This window comes from Triticum aestivum, chromosome 3B, assembly GCF_018294505.1.
Source record: "Triticum aestivum cultivar Chinese Spring chromosome 3B, IWGSC CS RefSeq v2.1, whole genome shotgun sequence".
Classification (NCBI taxonomy): domain Eukaryota; kingdom Viridiplantae; phylum Streptophyta; class Magnoliopsida; order Poales; family Poaceae; genus Triticum; species Triticum aestivum.
The window spans coordinates 604632243-604650721 of record NC_057801.1 but is presented as its reverse complement, the minus strand read 5'-3'; the positions used below and the strand labels follow the sequence as shown (position 1 = coordinate 604650721).

At 42.7% G+C, this 18479-nt stretch overlaps 1 protein-coding gene across 1 annotated transcript; it reads right to left on the bottom strand.

The window, feature by feature from the left end:
- Positions 1-6546: 6546 nt before the first annotated feature.
- LOC123067625 (probable WRKY transcription factor 46) lies at positions 6547-13453 on the bottom strand. Its single transcript, XM_044490348.1, has 3 exons — positions 13299-13453; positions 7867-7971; positions 6547-7084 (listed from the first exon to the last, which is right to left on the bottom strand). The coding sequence occupies exons 1-3, from the start codon at positions 13451-13453 to the stop codon at positions 6547-6549; spliced, it is 798 nt and encodes a 265-aa protein (XP_044346283.1).
- Between the last annotated feature and the right edge of the window lie 5026 nt (positions 13454-18479).

Genomic DNA, 18479 nt, shown 5'->3' with positions numbered 1-18479 from the left:
AATATTGTAGATATTTGTTTTGCTTGCATTAGAACAAATATTGATGTTTAATTAACTTTATCCAATCAATGCTTATATAAGGAACATGGCGCCACCACCACCACTTGATGAGGATGATGACTATGAAGACCCACTTGAGGAAGCCATCTGTGTTCAAAGAGTGAGGCTGAGCGAATGGGAGGTGTGCAACCTATGGGACAACTTTCTGCCACGTGTTGAGTTGATCGGGGCGCCATTCGTGACCCGTCTGACAAGTACCATGATCGATCGACATGTCATGGTATGTTATTAGTGTAGAATCCACGGAATTGTTAATAGTTTAAATAATCCATACTTATCAATTGATATGTTTTTCTTATTCAGAAATTGCCAAAGAGCCTATCTGAGAGTTGTGGCATCGAGGCTGATGAAGAAGGCTATGCTGGAATACGCCTTACCGCAAGGGGCCCCGTCACTACTTGTGCGTACGGCGTGGAAACAGACGGTCGCACACATTTAAGCACAGATGGGTGGAAGATCTTCCTCGTTGACAAGAATCTTCATGTTGGACAGGCCATCCTTATTACTATCAGGAAGACCAACCGTCAAGGCTTGAAGATGATGATCGTCATCGATATCATCTAAACTATATATGCGTGTGGCTGCTGATGATCGTCATGTTTGATTGCTACCTATTTTGGCTTCGTGAAACTATTTGGATGTGATCAAACTATGTTATGTTTATGTCTATGAAATTGTGATCAAACTATGTTATGTTTATGTCTATGAAATTATGATCAAACTATGTTATTTGGTACTTGTTTCTTTATTGGCAAAACTAATTATGCTTATGTCTATGAAATTGTGCCTATTGGTTCTTATGTTCAGGGCCCTTGCATATTTCTATGAAATTGTGATCACACTATTTGGATGTGATCAAACTTCTTATGTCTACAAAATTTTACACGAAACACAGGACCCTACCGCCAGGCTCACACTATTTGGATGTGATCAAACTTCTTATGTCTACAAAATTTTACACGAAACACAGGACCCTACCGCCAGGCTCCCTGGCGGTAGGGTCAGACAGCCTACCGCCGTGAGCCCTGGCGGTAGGGTCAACCTACCGCCAGGACGCTTGCATATCTCGTTACAGAAGGCATGCACGGCAAAACCCTGCCACACCTTACCGCCAGATCCCCTAGCGGTAGGGTTAGACAGCTTACCACCTGGTTGTCTGGCGGTAAGGTACTTATCCACGTCAGCACGCGGTGACGGCCCCCGTCTTCCTTCGTCACACCCTACCGCCAGTGTATCTGGCGGTAGCCTGTCTAACCCTACCGCCAAGGGCTCTGGCGGTAGCAAAAGGGTCAAATCCCGAATTTTTTTCGAACGGGGGTCAGATCTTGATTTTGTTTGCAAAAAGGGTCAAAACATGAAATTCAGCCTCACCGGGAACTAGAGCCATCCCAGCCTGCTTGCTCGGTGTGGAAGCCGGGGATCTAGGGAACATGCATTCAGAGATATTCAACTTGTCCCATCTTAGCCATTCGTGACGGCCAGGGTTTCCTCGGCTATAGTGCCAGGAAGGCTATGAAGGCCTCCAATCTCATCTTCCCCTGCCCTGTAGATAACCTCGACCAATTTTTTATGTCTATAGGATTCTCCCCATCTCCTACTTAATAGAGATCCATGTGGCGTTATTAACGATAACGAAATTCCTAAGTTTCTATAAACATCACTCAGAAGAAGCACATGGAACATTAAGGGCAGAGTTATGCTTATTGGAAAGCCAAAGCCTAGCAACAGAAAAGTAATCAGATCCTACGTCAGTGTTAAAATGCTCATTGATCATGATCTATATTTGTTTAGCAACTACACAATCAAATAGCAGATGATGGACAGATTCATTTTTAGAGCAGAAAACACAATCCAAAGGATTTATAATATACCTTCTCCTTAGGTTTTTTCTAGTCATAATTTAGTTATGAGAAATCAACCAAAGGAAACCATGAATTTTAGGTGGAACATTAAGCTTCCATACAACATGAATATAAGTTGGCTGAACCCCCCTAAAGTTAATAACATGATAGAGAGCTCTGCTAGAGTTAGTGGCGGAGCCAGCTCGGTCAGAGAGCCAGGGCAAAGTACACTACACTCTCATCTATTGGTTGGTTTCCCCTACAAAACGATGGCTAGCTCTCCATTTACTACTATTGTTTAAACTAGAATCAATGGCAGAGCCCGGGCAGCTGCCCGGGGTACAGGGCCGGTCCTGAGATTTTGGGGGCCCGGGGCAAGACAAAGATTTAGGGGGGCCCTATATAACCAATAATTATTTAATGCAACCAATTTTGATATTTAGGTTCAATACTTTTTATATATCATCCTAAAAGTTTCTTCCAAAATCTCGCTGGCCATGGGGGACCTAGTTGTAAGGCCATGACTCGCATGGCAAGAGATCACTCATTCTTCTATAGGTGACAAACATATGCACAAACAAAAACTCCAAACGTTAAACATTCTTCTATCTTGAGAAACATCTGAATAACTCGGCTCCGAAACGACTGAGCTAAGAAAAAGTACATAAATAGATACATAAGATCAAGTCTCTTAAAATAATTCTTGATACAAAGTCACTTACGATAGGTCGGTGTAAGTTTTATCCAACAATTTTTATCGATGCGTAATATTGTAAAATCATTTAGCAGTGGAAGATATGCATCATATATGTGAAGGTAAATTAGTTAATCAGCCATCAGCAAAAAAATATTTTACTTAATCAGCAACATAAATACACAGGGAATAGTATGAATCATATACCTCAGACCAATTGCATTGGCGTCAATGAGTAGGCGCTCAGCAACGATGTGGACGTCAGGCGAGAGGCACTCGACGATAATACTCCCAGCGCCGAGAAAGTGGATAATGGACGCACTCGGCGCTGTCAATTGCCATGGCCTGGCGATGTGCGTGTGAGTCATGCATGGCCGCGTCCAGCTACTCAAGCCGCCGGCGTCCCGCGACTTGTGATCTGGAGGTTAGGTCGGGGGGAACAGAGAATAGGGTAGTGGATGACTGGATTAGGGATGCAATCTCACGTCTTAAGAGTTACGCCATAATTGCGTGCGTACATCAATGTGGGGCTAATCAACTTGAGCTAATTTCGTTTCGGAAGAAGAAAGTAGTAAATTACGGATTGCCTACTTGCATTTTTCTTTCACGTACTTGCCTAGGCTGCTATCTCTCTCGTTTATTAGCGCTAATTTCTTTTCGGGAGATGATACGGGTCTCCAGTGTACCGCATGTCTGGGAGGGGCCCCCTGGATTTCGGGGGCCCGGGGCGGCCGCCCCCTGCCCCCCTCAGGGCCAGCCCTGCCAGGGTAGCTGGGAGGTGGCCCCGCCACTGGCTAGAGTACCGCCCTTTACATTCTAATGGTCAAATCAAAGCATCTAATTCATGTGTGAGAGTGATGGCTTGTGTGATTTCAATCAACTGGTACCAAAGTTCCATCATCTCAATGGTAATTTTTTTTCCTAAAGGTGAGTTCGACTTGATTATATTACCATCCTAGACCTCACAAATAGGCTTAGACATCTAGTTAAAAATGTGATACAGTGGCCAAAACTGGACAGCAAGAGGGGAAGAACCAAACCAAATGTCTTCCCAAAATCTAATTCTATTATCATCATCACCTACTTTCCATCTATATCCAAATTTAACAGCCCGAGCTACACTCATCACTCCTTTCCAGAATATGTAGGAGTTGTTTATAGAGCTGTTGAAGATGTTTGGCTTCTCAGTATTGTACTTAAAGTTCACAATATCTTTCCAAAGTTTCCTCCCTCCATCATAATATCTCTTAATCCAGGAACCAAGGATATAATTATTTAACTCTCAAAGATTAGGAATACCTAAACCCCCAAAATCTTTTTTCATACAAACAAGCCCCAAGTTAGCGAGGTGTATTTTTCTATAACCTTCAAAGCCATTCCACAAGGAATTGGCCGTTTGAGTGTTAATCAGCTCTATGGTCCATTTTGGGAATTTGAAGAAGGACAATAGGTAAACCGGGATACTAGCAAGGAAGGCTTGAATAAGGATCAACCTGCCTTTATAAGAGAGCAGCTTGCCCAACCATCCAGCTATATATCCTTTTGATAATCTTATTAATTAGGGGTTGGATGTCTTCAGCTATCCTTTTGATAATCTTATCAATTAGGGGTTTGATGTCTTCCCTCCTCAACTTATCATAGTGGAGGGGATTGCCTAGGTATTTAATTGGGGAATTACCCAATTTACAATCAAGGACCTCAGCAAATAGCCGTGTCTCTACTTCAGACATATTTATGGGGATCAATTCACTCTTATTATAATTGATATTCATCCTGGATTTCTGTTCAAAGTAGGAAAGTACAATTTTAAGATGAGTAGCCTTATGTAGTCCTTCTCTAGAAAGAGGATTGTGTCATCTGCATATTAGAGGCAGATGATACCTCCAAGATAGCCTGCAAGACACAAATCATTAATTAACCCTCCAGCTGATGCCTTAACTAGCATTTTGGAGAGAACATCCACTACCAGGTTAAAAAGGAGAGGGGAATGGAGGTCCCCATGTCTCAATCTTGTACTAGTTGTGAAGGAATCACTGTCACAACCATAAATCTTAACCCCCATAGAACCCCCTCAGGTGACAAACTAAATCAAAGATGTCCATTTGCGTCCCAAAGCCCCTATATTTGAGCAGTTCTATCAAAAAAATCTATGTTAAAAAAAATCAAATGCTTTCTCATAGTCCAACTTAAGGACTAGACCCTGCTCTTTGCTAGAATGGACATAGTGTAAGATTTCATGTGCTGTGACAACACTTTGTAAAAATGTATCAGCCGTTCAAAATACCAGATTGGTTGAAAGCAATCGGTCTTTTGCATAAGCAGACTAAGTCTATTAGTTAAAACCTTAGCAAAAATTTCAAACTACTATTAAGAAAGCTTATAGGCGTGAACTTTTTCATGGTAGCAGCTTCTGCCTCCTTTGGAATCAAGGAAAGCAAATCAAAAATTAGTATATAGACATCTTGCTCGATTAGATCCCAGAAATGCTGGTAAAAGAAGAAAGTGATCCCATCAGGTCCAAGGGCCCCACCAGCATAGGAGCCAAATACTGTTTTTTTAATTTCCTCCTCGGAAAAAGGGGAATGCAGTATATCATTCTCAGTAGAGGAAATTGTTTCCTCAGCAGAAAAGAACTCTTTGTTGAGAAGCATTTTCTTTTCTCTTGTTAAAAAGGATTTTATAAAAATCACTAGCTACTTTAAGGATGTCAACGGTCTTAGTGAAAGGCCCACCTAAAGAGTGAATAAAAGTTTTCCTTCTTCTCTGGTTGACCACTGCATGAAAATATGCAGTATTCTTGTCACCTTCTTTGATGTCCTTATCTCTGGATTTCTGTGTAGCGTTGACCTCCTTGTCGAGACAATGAGCTTGTAATTCTAATTGAATCTCTTTTAATCTACTTTTCTCTTGGTCAGAGAGTTCAGAGGTTTCAGCCTTGACATCTAATCTATCAAATTCCTCCACCAACTCTTTCTTGAACTTCCTAAGTTCAGCTTCTATATCGCAACTCCACCCTTTGCTGATTTTCCTGGGACTCCTAATTTTGTCTTGCCAGATATCAATGGATGACTTCCCATGAGCAGGAGCCTTCCAAATTTTCTCGACTAATTCCTTAAAATCATTCCTAAGGAGAGGAGTCACAATTTCTCAAACTTGATGCTACCAGATTTAGCTTGTCTCCCTAAGCCAGATTCCTAAATAATGGGAATATGAAAACCACCCAATCTATGGAGGGCAGTACAAGACGCTAGGGGAAAAAAACTTTTCTAGCTCTTTGTCACATAAAAGCCTATCAATGGTAGACATAATAATGTTCGCCTGGTTGTTAGACCAAGTAAATTTCCTAGAAGAGGTGAAGGCTTTTTCTATTTTCTTTACTATATAGGGCTATTATTATGAGAATTTGAATTGATTCAGATTAATTATGAAGATGTGACCGAAGATTCCATTTCAAGAAATACTCGAAGGGTGCTTTTTTGGTACAAATGAGGCCAGTTTTATAAATTTATTGCTCTAGTACCATCTTTTCTATTTTACCATTAGTATTTGATATATTTCCTAAATATTGTAGTACCAAATAAGACATGTTTGAAGTTATATAATTAAGTGGGGGGGGGGGGGGGGGGGGGGGGGTATGCTTTACTTGTATTGGTTCTTCGGTTAAGTGGTTTTAAAAAATCCTATGTTGATTTTGTTCCGGGCCCCCAAATTTCTGGAGACGGCCCCAAAAGGGTTTTGACCATGGCTCCGCATTTTCCACAACAAAAAGTATAAACATGCATTGATGCATATAGAACACACTCAAGCTAGTGAACTTTAGCTAAAATTAACAAACAATTATACATCAGTAAGTGTGCACATACCCTCAACAAAGAATGTGTATTAACTTCTTAATTCCAGGTCAAACAATGACAGTTTTTGGCCCGTGTGTGAATATAGCCAGACAGACGGTCAGTAGTTATCGTCACCATCATTACCACTGTTTGGGAGATACGAATGGTCGCCGAAGTGCACATGGTCATTTAATCCGTATCTCAACGAGTCCCACGTCGAGAACCCGTCGCCTCCGCCATCGGTTGTAGACGGCGGCGCTGGCAGTCCCTCGGTCGAAAACGACGACGACGACGCAGTTGGCGGCAGCTCGGAAGGGAACGTACACTGTTCGTGCTGCTGGCTATTAGAATCAAAGCTCAGCATCATGGACGGCCACCCAGGTGCCGCAGGCTGCTGGTAATGCCGTTCCTGCTCCATCCGGTGCGCGTCTCGGTGGCCTGCGCCGGTGGAGTTGAACCTCAGAAAGAGCGCGTCGCCAGTTGCCGGCGCCGGCAGCTCGGCCACGACATCGGGAGTTGGGACGGGTGCGGTGTTGCACGTGTGCTCGTACGTGTAGGTGACCTTGAACAGTGGTGGGTCCTCGTGGTTCTCCTGTTGCACCAGCTTTGAGGCTAGGCATTGCTTGTCTTCACGGTAAGAGCATCTGTAATAAAGCCTGCATATTGCCGTTTACATGCATGGGTGTTATTTCGATGGTAGTGAACTTAATTTGTACTCCCTCCGTTCACAAATATAAGATGTTCTAACCTTTTTCTAAACGGGATGTATATAAACATATTTTAATGTGTCTGCTCATTCATTTATTCCGTATGTAGTTTATATTGAAATATCCAAAACATCTTATATTTGCAAACGGAGAGAGTACCATAGCAAGACGGAGCAAGGGCCTATGTACAGAACCTCTTTCACAGAAACACCAATTTACAGATAGGAAAATACAACATCACACCAACCACAAAACCTCATTAAGTTACAGTTTCTTCGGTTTAGTTGATGCCCTATATAACTACGGTTCAGGGATGACCTTCCTGAAAATTATCTTTTTCGGTCTATAATGCCACTAGTCAACATTTTTTCTGGAGAGTCTATGTCACAGTCGACCAAGAATTAACTAATTTCCCATGTTTTAACCAAATTATTCATACAAATATAAGGAATTTTTTCCATGTAATATTTTTTCATTTGTCTAAAATATTGTGCCGGCCGACTGAGAATTAGTTGATTCTCAATCGACTTTACAAATATGTTCATACTTTACTCCAAGAAAAAGGCTGTTCACCATCTGTCGTGGTAATTTGTTTATCTAGTGCAAAGATTTATAGTGTTTGTTCTCAAAGTTTAGAAAATATAAAATCATGCACGGGACCTCCATTCAGATTGAGATAGAACTAAGAAATTCTCAGACGTTACATAGTAATCAATCCACTGGTAAATTACCTTGGGAAGACAGAGTCCTTGATGTTTTTCTGGCCGTACTTTCTCCACAGGTGACCGTCAAAATGAGGTGTGAACGTATGTTTGACCCATGAAGGTCTATCTTTCCTGCAGCAATATGTATTTCAGACTATATATGTCAAACGGAGGGCGAGTCAGGATTATCATGGCTCATGATTCATGGTAGACTTGTAAATGGTCCAAAATTTGTAAAGCATGAAGCAAGCTTAGTATGTGCTAAAACACATAGTAAATGAGAACTAGAAATGCAGATCTAGGACAAAAATTGCAGTCCCACAACATAAAAACATGTGTATTCGTACTTATAAGAGCAGTGGTGTAACCACGAAATAATGTCGACTTAACACGTACCCTCCCACATACACAAGGCTTTAAGCTAGAACAAAGCATGCCTAGCGTACCAAACTTTATACATACGCAGCTTAGCTGGAAATGGGCTCTAGAATATTGAATTTTTTTGAAACTATGATGATTTTTATAGCAAATTCGAAAACTATACAACCTAATGGAGAAAAATCAAAAGTATCACCCCGTCGGCCTCCTGTTGGCCGAAAAGGGACTTTTCGGCCTCCTGTTGGCCGAAGAGGGAGGCCAAAAAGTCCTTTTTGGCCAACGGTTGGCCGAAAAGTCCCTCTTCAGGCAACAGTTGCTCTACTTTTAAAAAAATTCATATCAAATAGGATATTTAGTATTTTAATTTGATTCTTTTTGCATTAGATTAGAAATTTTATGAAGGTTCTGTAGATATCAAGTTTGACTAGATTTGAAAGTTTGAATTTGAATTTTCATGAATTTTCTCAAATCACTAAATTGCCTATAATTTGAGCTAGGAGTATTCTTTTTAGATGATTCTTTTTGCTACTGGTTCTTTGTGACTTTGTTTATCAGTAGTAATTAATTGGTGAATTTTAGGATTATTTGAAATTAGGTTTTTAGCCATTCTCTCCCTCCATTTTCTCCCGCCATTTTATTTCTCGCCATTCTCTCCCTCCATTTTCTTTCCCGCCATTCTCTCCCGCCATCTTCTTTCCCGCCATCTTCTTTCCAGCCATCTTCTTTCTCGCCATCTTCACTTCTCAACTTATAAAATGAGCCTCATGGTGTCCACGATCGTAGATAACATCGTCTGGCACGGTTTGTGTCTCCTGCGTCGGTGCTGCTGGTGGAGTGTGAAACACTGTCTGAGAGAAGTCATAAGTGTTTGCAGCTTTGTCATCATCATCGGAGAGTGTTTCACACTTATGACTTCTCTCACACAGTGTTTCACACTCCACATGAAGGCATCATTGTAATCCTCCGTCGATGCAGCACTCCTTAGTGTGGCGGGAGAGAATGGCGGGAAAGAAAATGGCGTCAAATAAAATGGAGGGAAAAAGATTGCGGGAAAGTATTTTTTTCATGTATAAAACGGCAATGGTTGTACAAGATTTACAAGGCACTTTTAAATATAAACTCCTATGAAGCTCAAAGCAAGTTTTCTAGTAGGATAAAAGAAATAAAATACAAAAAAATACTATAAATAAAATAGCTACAGATAACTAAACAGAAATGAAAAGAATATGTCCAAAAAACTAAAAAAATAATTTAAAGCAATTAAAATTAAAAGAAATAGCATAAAACCCATAAAACACTAAAACAGAATTGTTTTCATAAAAACCTAATTTTAAATAATTATAAAATTCGCCAATTAATTACTACTGATAAACAAATTCACAAAGAACGAGTAGCAAAAAGAATCATCTAAAAAGAATACTCCTAGCTCAAATTATATGCAATCTAGTGATTTGAGAAAATTCATGAAAATTCAAATTCAAACTTTCAAATCTAGTCAAACTTGATATCTACAGAAACTTCATAAAATTTCTAATCTAATTTAAAAAGAATCAAGTTAAAATACTAAAAATCCTATTTGATATGAAATTTTTAAAAAGTAGAGCAACTGTTGGCTGAAGAGGGACTCTTTGGCCAACTGTTGGCCGAAAAGTACTTTTTGGCCAACGGTTGGCCGAAAAGTACTTTTTGGCAACGGTTGGCTGAAAAGTCCCTCTTCGGACAACAGGAGGCCGAAAAGTCCCTTTTCGGCTAACAGGAGGCCGACGGGGTGATACTTTTGATTTTTCTCCATTAGGGTGTATAGTTTCTGAATTTGCTATAAAAATCATCATAGTTTCAAAAAAAAATCTAGAATATTGATGCACCGATCAATATAATATAATATTTATAGTTGGTCATTATAACCACAATGGAGGCATTGTGGGGGCCCAAGCCAGTGAAGGCCCAATCTGGGGTGTTCACCTAAGAGCTCAAGAATAGGTTCTCGAAAAGCACCACCAAATTGTAATGCCCGATGTTAACATCCCAGCTTGCTTAGCCCGCATCACCATCCTATCCAACGTAAATAAACTGTAGTAGGGAAAGAATGACAAAAGCGCCGACAACGATTAAGAGAAGACACACCACACCAACTTGGTGGTGACAAGGCCAATGAGACCTCATACTCGAGTTTCCCGGTACATATCTAAAGAAGGGTTCCAATGATCACAAAGGTCCAAATATCAGCCAAACAAGCCAAGGTGACTCTAGGATGCCATTGTCATTTCAACACAATTCAATAATGCGCTTGGGTAGAAGATGTTGCCACTGCAAGCCAATCCATCAAACTCGGCGCGCACTCACCATGAATGTCGGTTAAGAGAAGTATAGATCGAATCCACGGGATCCGCCGTCAATCAACACTCATCCATACCTGACAGTAGCATGTGAGCATCCTAGAAAAAATCACCCGGCCAATCAAATATGGCGAACCAGATACCATCTCCAAGCCCATAGGAACCATCCCATGGCCATTTTGCTTAGTGGAAGAGACCTTGCATGACGAAGAATGGCCTAGTCCACCAGTGCTACTTTTGCTAAAGGAGACACGGGCAATGGAAGACGAGCAAGGTTTTGAGCTAGAAAGGGGCCGTATCATCATTATCCAACACACTACTAAGTTCATCTAGCGGTGCTAAGCACACAGTGTGAAGACACGATGGCTCTGCGGTGGTGGAAGAAGTTGGGAGCCTCAAGAGTCGCCTATGACTACCCAGAAGGCACGCAACCATATATATATATTTACCTAGATTTCCATTTAACTATGACTTTGCGGCTGCTCTAAAGATGGGAATGGGCTGAAGGTACCCAATGGGACATTGGCCCGACATGAAATTCTAAGGCCAATGGGTCTTTTGGGTCGGCTTCTTGAAAACTAGGTCAAGGGAGTCAGTCACCACTAGTCCATCATCGCTAGAGGCTCGGCCCATTTTTGGTTGTCAAGGTTTGTAATATGTTGTTACAATAACACTTGCCTTGGAAAGTTATTAACTTTCTACTTATAGAAAAAATCAAACTATTGAACCAATATTGCTAGTGTTCTAGGGTTGCAAATATGCTAACTTGAGAGGTTAATGGTTCATAGTAGAAAATGGAACAAAGTCGCATATATGTCTTCTTTTCATTGAACAAATGAACTCTACATATCCTAACTTGCTAGGAAATTATGGTTTCTAAATGATGTTACAGAAATGATGTTGTTGTGTAACCGATTCTTGTTTTAGTAGAACAGATCAAATATTAAATGGGTCGGTCCATATTGCCAAATGGGACATGTGGCTAGTCTTTACTAGACCATTATGTCGGCTCCATGTCCCTAGACAGAGGAGAGGGGGCCAACAGGGACCGGGTTTGCCAGAGTGGGTCGGCCCATTTTGATTGTTAGGCTGCTCATAGTGATGCAAGTGTGGCCCGCTTGCACCGCTAACTATGCCATTTGTGTATCAATTGTTAATATTTGTACTACAGTGTAGTACGACAAGGACAAGCAGTGTGCGGCCTGCATCCCTTGGTACTCTTCTTCTCAAACTTTGTATATGTTGGGGCAAAAATGAAACAGCGGTAAATCCTACTATGCTCTTGTGTGTTATTGCCACGTATATCTTGTTGACTTTTTGGACCTACATGGCTGTTCAACAAGACAAGAAGCCTCAACTGCAGGATGGGCACAAGCATACCCTAGCCTTATATCTCTGTGTGGCTATGAAAAATGCATGATTTTCTCCCCAAAGAAGTTACACAGTTCAGGCTCCCTTTGGAACAAAGGAAAACCGTTGGAATTATGGACGATTGAGTTCTTAGAGGAGAAGTTTGTGCTGCACCGTTTAGAATAAAGGAATGGATCGCCAAGATTCATTAAGCCCATCAACTGATTATTGGGTAATGAAGGGAATGATACTTTGAAATGTTCGTATAGTTTATAAGATAATTAGAAACTAATAATTGTTACGAAACTTGAGTAGTATGAGAAATGAGAACCACTAGTATAGTAATGTAAACCACGCTCGACATGTTTTATAGGGAATGCACCCTTGTGGCTTTTTCGTTTCTGTTCATCTTTTTGGAAAAGAAAGCATATACTTGAGTCCTAAAATACTATTCAGGACAGTGCTGCAATATCAGAAAGAAGACCATGCATGTGTTGTGACCTATAGTCATTGTTTTCTCTCATATGCATGCTTAAAATGTGCATGCATAAAGCACTTGAGTTTAGTAATAGTTGTAGCTTCTCAACAAAATGGAGCCCTCCACTAAGGCAAAGATATAAGCACAGGTAAAGCAAATCAAAGGGAAGGAAATATGACTTCGGCCCGAAGTTTCCAAATTAAATGTGCATGCTTCATCGAAGGAGGATGTGCATATTTTTGGAGAATATGGAGAGTTGCTAGTAAAAAGAAAGAATGAAAACAGCAGCATTCCACTGCATGTATTTATATATTTTGTAGTTATAGTATAAGATCATGTACAAAATTGAAAGCGAAGAAGTAAACAGATAAAAACTACTAGGAATTTCCAGTAATGGCTACCATAATAATCTAGTTCAGCTTTCAGCGGCTGATCCCATGAAATATAGCTCGACTCAGAAACAGAACTATTCACCATCTCGTTGAATGTTGTTTTAGTCTAGGTTCTACCAGACGCGGCGCTATCACTCTCAATCATCAGTGTTTTTGGCACTTTATTAACCTGCAGTAAACCATTAATCCAAGTTGTAATAATATAGTACATCCTGTTAAACACTCCAGTTCTAGCTAGAGCCTATTAATCTAGTGCCACCTGTTTCTGAACATGTATGTCAATGTTCCTTCTCCTCCTTAATTTTACCAAATCTTACCCGTATTGGCATACAACCGAGGAAGACACAGTACAGAAATGAGTATGCACGTTTTCACAGATTCAATACACGTACGAACGGAGAAAGTTCACGTCGAGCAAGACAAATAGTGCAAATCAACACGCATTTCAGGATCTGCTTCAGAATGAACTCTTTGAAAGGGCAAACAGGAGAAGTAGGCACTTGCTATAGAGGAGAGTTTCCGTACCTTCTCTTTCGGCTGTCGCGCCGCGAGGACTCTGGTGGGGAGATGCCGAAGACGCCTCCAGGAGGGCTATAGGACGCGGACGCAGACCCCATGGCTTCCTGCGCGCGTGGATCCTCGAAGTCAAACGACTCCCCCTTCGGAGGCGGTGACGCCATTGAATGGCCTGGTCTTTGCAGAACGAGGTGGTGGAGATAATAGCAGCTCGCAAGAAGCGCAGCAGGTATATGTGGGAAAGGGAGAAGATGGGGTAGCCACCTATGTCGTTTTCAAGCTGCTGCTCACCGCAGGAGGACTTTAAATTTCGAGGAGGTAGCAAGCTCAATGGCGTGGGGTGCATAGTACAGACTCGATCAATACTTTACGGTTTAGTTTTGTTGCGGAGTCATGAGGCCTTGCAGGGTCTTTTCATATGTTTAATGTTTCCCCACATAATAGATTCGAGACGATGAATCTGCCGCCAATTATGGATTAATCATGGGCTTATTTTTCTCAGTACTAGTTGTAGACGGAGTATATATACATTTTGCCTCTGATAAATAGCGTTTGTTTTTCTTCAAATGTTTTCTTCAGTACTATGATTGTGCTCTGTTCCCTTTGGCATCCACGATCAAGCATCAATCTTACGTGGGCGATGGGGGTGGGAAGCGTGCGTGTTTGATTATGGGCAAATTGCAGCAATGGAGGCACAGAAAATGGGTGCCAGCCGATTAGATGTAATACCAGTTGGGATTAGATTAGTGAGGCCGTTGTTAATCGGGCACAGTGGAGGCTACTAATCCCGAGCCACCCCCACGTTTCGGTGAAGTTTGCAACAATTTGCTGCAAATTATCCCTCAAAAAAAATTGCTGCAAATTGCGGAGAGTCCAGCTAGCTCCATCAGAGAGAACTTGCTGACAAGATCTGACCTGATCTAATCTGATACCAGCAGAGCATTTTTTTCTTTTGCCGAAACGGGCCAGCAGAGCATTAAATGGATGCATCTTCACTGGCTCTTGTCTGACTGACTGTCTGAGTTAAGGGTAGATTTATAGTTCTAGTGAATACTGACGGTGGCTAAATGGGAGACTCAGCCCATGCCCTCCTTTTTGAAAAATAAATAATATAAGAGCAACTCCCACGGGCCGACTCAAACGGACACCTATTTTGTCCGTCTTTTGTCCGTTGGGTCGGCTGTCCGCGCGTCCGTATCCGCTTTTTTATATGGGTCGGTTGGTGCGCCCAACGGGGCAGATGCATTTTGTGCATGTCCACGTCGACATTCGGTCGAACACCTGGTGGGCGAGCTCCCGCGCCGCCTCGACCCGTACCCCGCCCGCGCGAGCTTGCCTCCGCGCCGCAGATCGCCCACTTCTCGCCGTGCCCGCCCACCGCACGCGCCGCGGCCGCCACGCCCGCATGCTGCGGCCCTCGCGCTCGCCGCGGCCGCCGCGCTCGCTCGCGCGCGCCCTGCTTGCCTCGCTCGCCAGGCGCAGCTCGCCCCGCATCCCGCGGCGCCCTCCACGCGCCCGCTCGCCGCGAACGCTTCCCTCACCCGCCTCGCTGCACCTCACCTCGGCGCGCCGCAGCTCGCCCCTGCCCTCCGCGGCCGCCGCGCCCGGCTCGGTCGCGTCCCCGCTCGCACGCGCGCGCGCCCCTCAGCTCGCCCCTGCCCTCTGCAGCCGCCGCGCCCCGCTCGGCCACGCCCCCGCTTGAGCCGGCGCGGCACTCCTGCCAAAAGATGCCATAGGTCCAGGCTCCTCCCGCTCGACGAGGTCGCACAGGCGCGCCTGGAGCTCGGGCGACGACGTGGCCAGGCCGTCCAGGTGCGGCGGCGTGGTGGCCAAGTGGCGGGCGGTGAAGCAGGGAGGTCGGGGAGGAGGGGAGCGTCGGAGAGAGGGAGGGTTGCACGCCCGGAAGTCGGCAGGCGGGCGGGCCGGCGGCTGGACGGGCAAAGCCGGCGCGCGCCAAGATGGGGAGGCCAGGCACGACCAGGCGCGGAGTTGGGGAGGCGAGGCGCGGGGGGCGGAGGCGCGGAGGGCAGGCCGGTGCTACTCCAGCGGGGTGGGTGGGGGAGAAGAAAGAGGAAAAGGAGGAGAGAGACGGGATGAGACTGATGGGTGGATGGCAAGTGGGCCAGCCGACACATGCATCCGGACAAGGGGGGGGGTGATGTCTACTACACAACCTTCTTATTGTAGACGTTGTTGGGCCTGCAAGTGCACAGGTTTGTAGGACAGTAGCAAATTTCCCTCAAGTGGGTGACCTAAGGTTTATCAATCCGTAGGAGGCATAGGATGAAGATGGTCTCTCTCAAACAACCCTGCAACCAAATAACAAAAAGTCTCTTGTGTCCCCAATACACCCAATATAATGGTAAATTGTATAGGTGCACTAGTTCGGCGAAGAGATGGTGATACAAGTGCAAGATGGATAGTAGAAAAAGGTATTTGTAATCTGAAATTATAAAAACAGCAAGGTAACAAGTGATAAAAGTGAGCGTAAACGGTATTGCAATGGTAGGAAACAAGGCCTAGGGTTCATACTTTCACTAGTGCAAGTTTTCTCAACAATAATAACATAGATAGATCATATAACAAGCCCTCAACATGCAACAAAGAGTCACTCCAAAGCCACTAATACCGGAGAACAAACGTAGAGATTATGGTAGGGTACGAAACCACCTTAAAGTTATTCTTTCAGATCGATCTATTCAAGAGTTCGTACTAGAATAACACCTTAAGACACAAATCAACCAAAACCCTAATGTCACCTAGATACTCCATTGTCACCTCAAGTATCCGTGGGCATGATTATACGATATGCATCACACAATCTGATTCATCCAACCAACACAAAGTACTTCAAAGCGTGCCCCAAAGTTTCTACCGGAGAATCAAGAAAACGTGTGCCAACCCCTATGCATAGGTTCATGGGCGGAACCCGCAAGTTGGTCACCAAAACATACATCAAGTGGCACATGATATCCCATTGTCACCACAGATAATCATGGCAAGACATACATCAAGTGTTCTCAAATCAAAGACTCAATCCGATAAGATAACTTCAAAGGGGAAACTCAATCCATTACAAGATAGTAGAGGGGGAGAAACATCATAAGATCCAACTATAATAGCAAGGCTCGGGATACATCAAGATCGTGCCTTAGAGGGAACATGAGAGAGAACACGAGAGAGAGAGAGATCAAACACATAGCTACTGGTACATACCCTCAGCCCCGAGGGTGAACTACTCCCTCCTCATCATGGAGAGTGCAAGGATGATGAAGATGGCCACCGGTGATGGGTTCCCCCTCCGGCAGGGTGCCGGAACGGGCTCCCGAGAGGTTTTTGGTGGCTACAGAGGCTCGCGGCGGCGGAACTCCCGATCTATCTTGATATTCGATGGTTTTAGGGTACGTAGGCTTATATAGGCGAAAGAAGTCGGTCGGGGGGGGGGGTGCTCGAGGGGTCCACGATACAGGGGGCCCGCCCAATAGGGGGGGCCCTATCTCCTGGGCTCCTCGAGTATTTTCTGACGTGAACTCCAAGTCTCCAGGATGATAATCTTCCAAAAAATCACGTTGCCGAAGGTTTCATTTCGTTTGGACTCTGTTTGTTATTCCTTTCCTTTGAAATGCTGAAACAGGCAATAAAACATCAATATGGGCTGGGCCTCCGGTTAATAGGTTAGTCCCAAAAGTAATATAAAAAGTGTATAATAAAGCCCATAATCATTCAAAACAGATAATAATATAGCATGAATGCTTCATGAATTATAGATACGTTGGAGACGTATCAGCATCCCCAAGCTTAATTCCTACTCGTCCTCGAGTAGGTAAATGATAAAAGAAAGAATTTATGAAGTGTGAATGCTAGAGGTGCACAAGTTTGATCAATGATAATTTCAATCACCGTTACTAGCATCATTATATGTCATAACAGTAGTTCATCTCATAAAACTTTTCATGATCAAGTAACAAGCAATTCACATGTCAAAGCATAGACCATAAACATTCTTGAAAACTAGCAAACTTCATTCTTAGTCATCAAAACAATTGCAATTCATCTTATTTTCAGGAATATCAAACTCCACATACTCAACTATCATATAGTCTTCCATAATTGCTAACACTCACGCAATACTTGTGGTTATGAAGTTTTAATCAGACACTGAGAAAGATAGGGCTTATAGTGTTGCCTCCAAACGTATTCACCTTTGGGTGATGTCAACAATAATAGTTCATGCTAACGTACATCCAATTGGATATATATATATATATATATATATATATATATATATATATATATATATATATATATATCAGGATCACCCCAACACAAAGTGCTTGCCAAAGGATTAAATGAAAAAGGGAAAGGTGAAGATCACCTTGCTCTTGCATAAAGTAAAAGATAGGCCCTTCGCAGAGGGAAGCAGAGGTCGTCATGCGCTTTTAGGGTTGGATACACAAAATCTTAATGCGAAAGAACGTCACTTTATATTGCCCCTTGTATATGGACCTTTATTATGCAGTTCGTCGCTTTTATTGCTTCCATAACAAGTTCGTACAAAGCCTATTTTCTACGCACTAATAAGTCATGCATATTTAGAGAGCAATTTTTATTGCTTGCACCGATGACAACTTACTTGAAGGATCTTACTCAATCCATAGGTAGGTATGGTGGACTCTCATGGCAAAACTAGGTTTAAGGATATTTGGAAGCACAAGTAGTATCTCTACTTGGTGCTAGGAATTTTTGGCTTGCATGAGGGGGAAAGGCAAGCTCAACATGTTTGAATGATCCATGACAATATACTTTAACTGAGATGTGAGAAAACATAACCCATTACGTTGTCTTTCTTGTCCAACATCAACTCTTTAGCATGTCATACATAATGAGTGCTCACAATTATAAAAGATGTCTAGGATAGTATATTTATATGTGAAATATCTCTTTCTTCAATATTCTTCCATGAATTGTTCAAATGACCAATACAATGCTTGCTAACCGTCAATAAATTTACAACCTCTACTTCTTAGATGTGAAGTCATTACTCCCCATGGGATAAGCAAATGAGACATATATAATTTCAGATTTATGACATTCAACTCATTCAACCATTTACTCAGAGGATATAAGTGAAGCACACGAGTAAATGAAAAACTACTCCAAAAACATATAAGTGAAGATCAATGAGTAGCA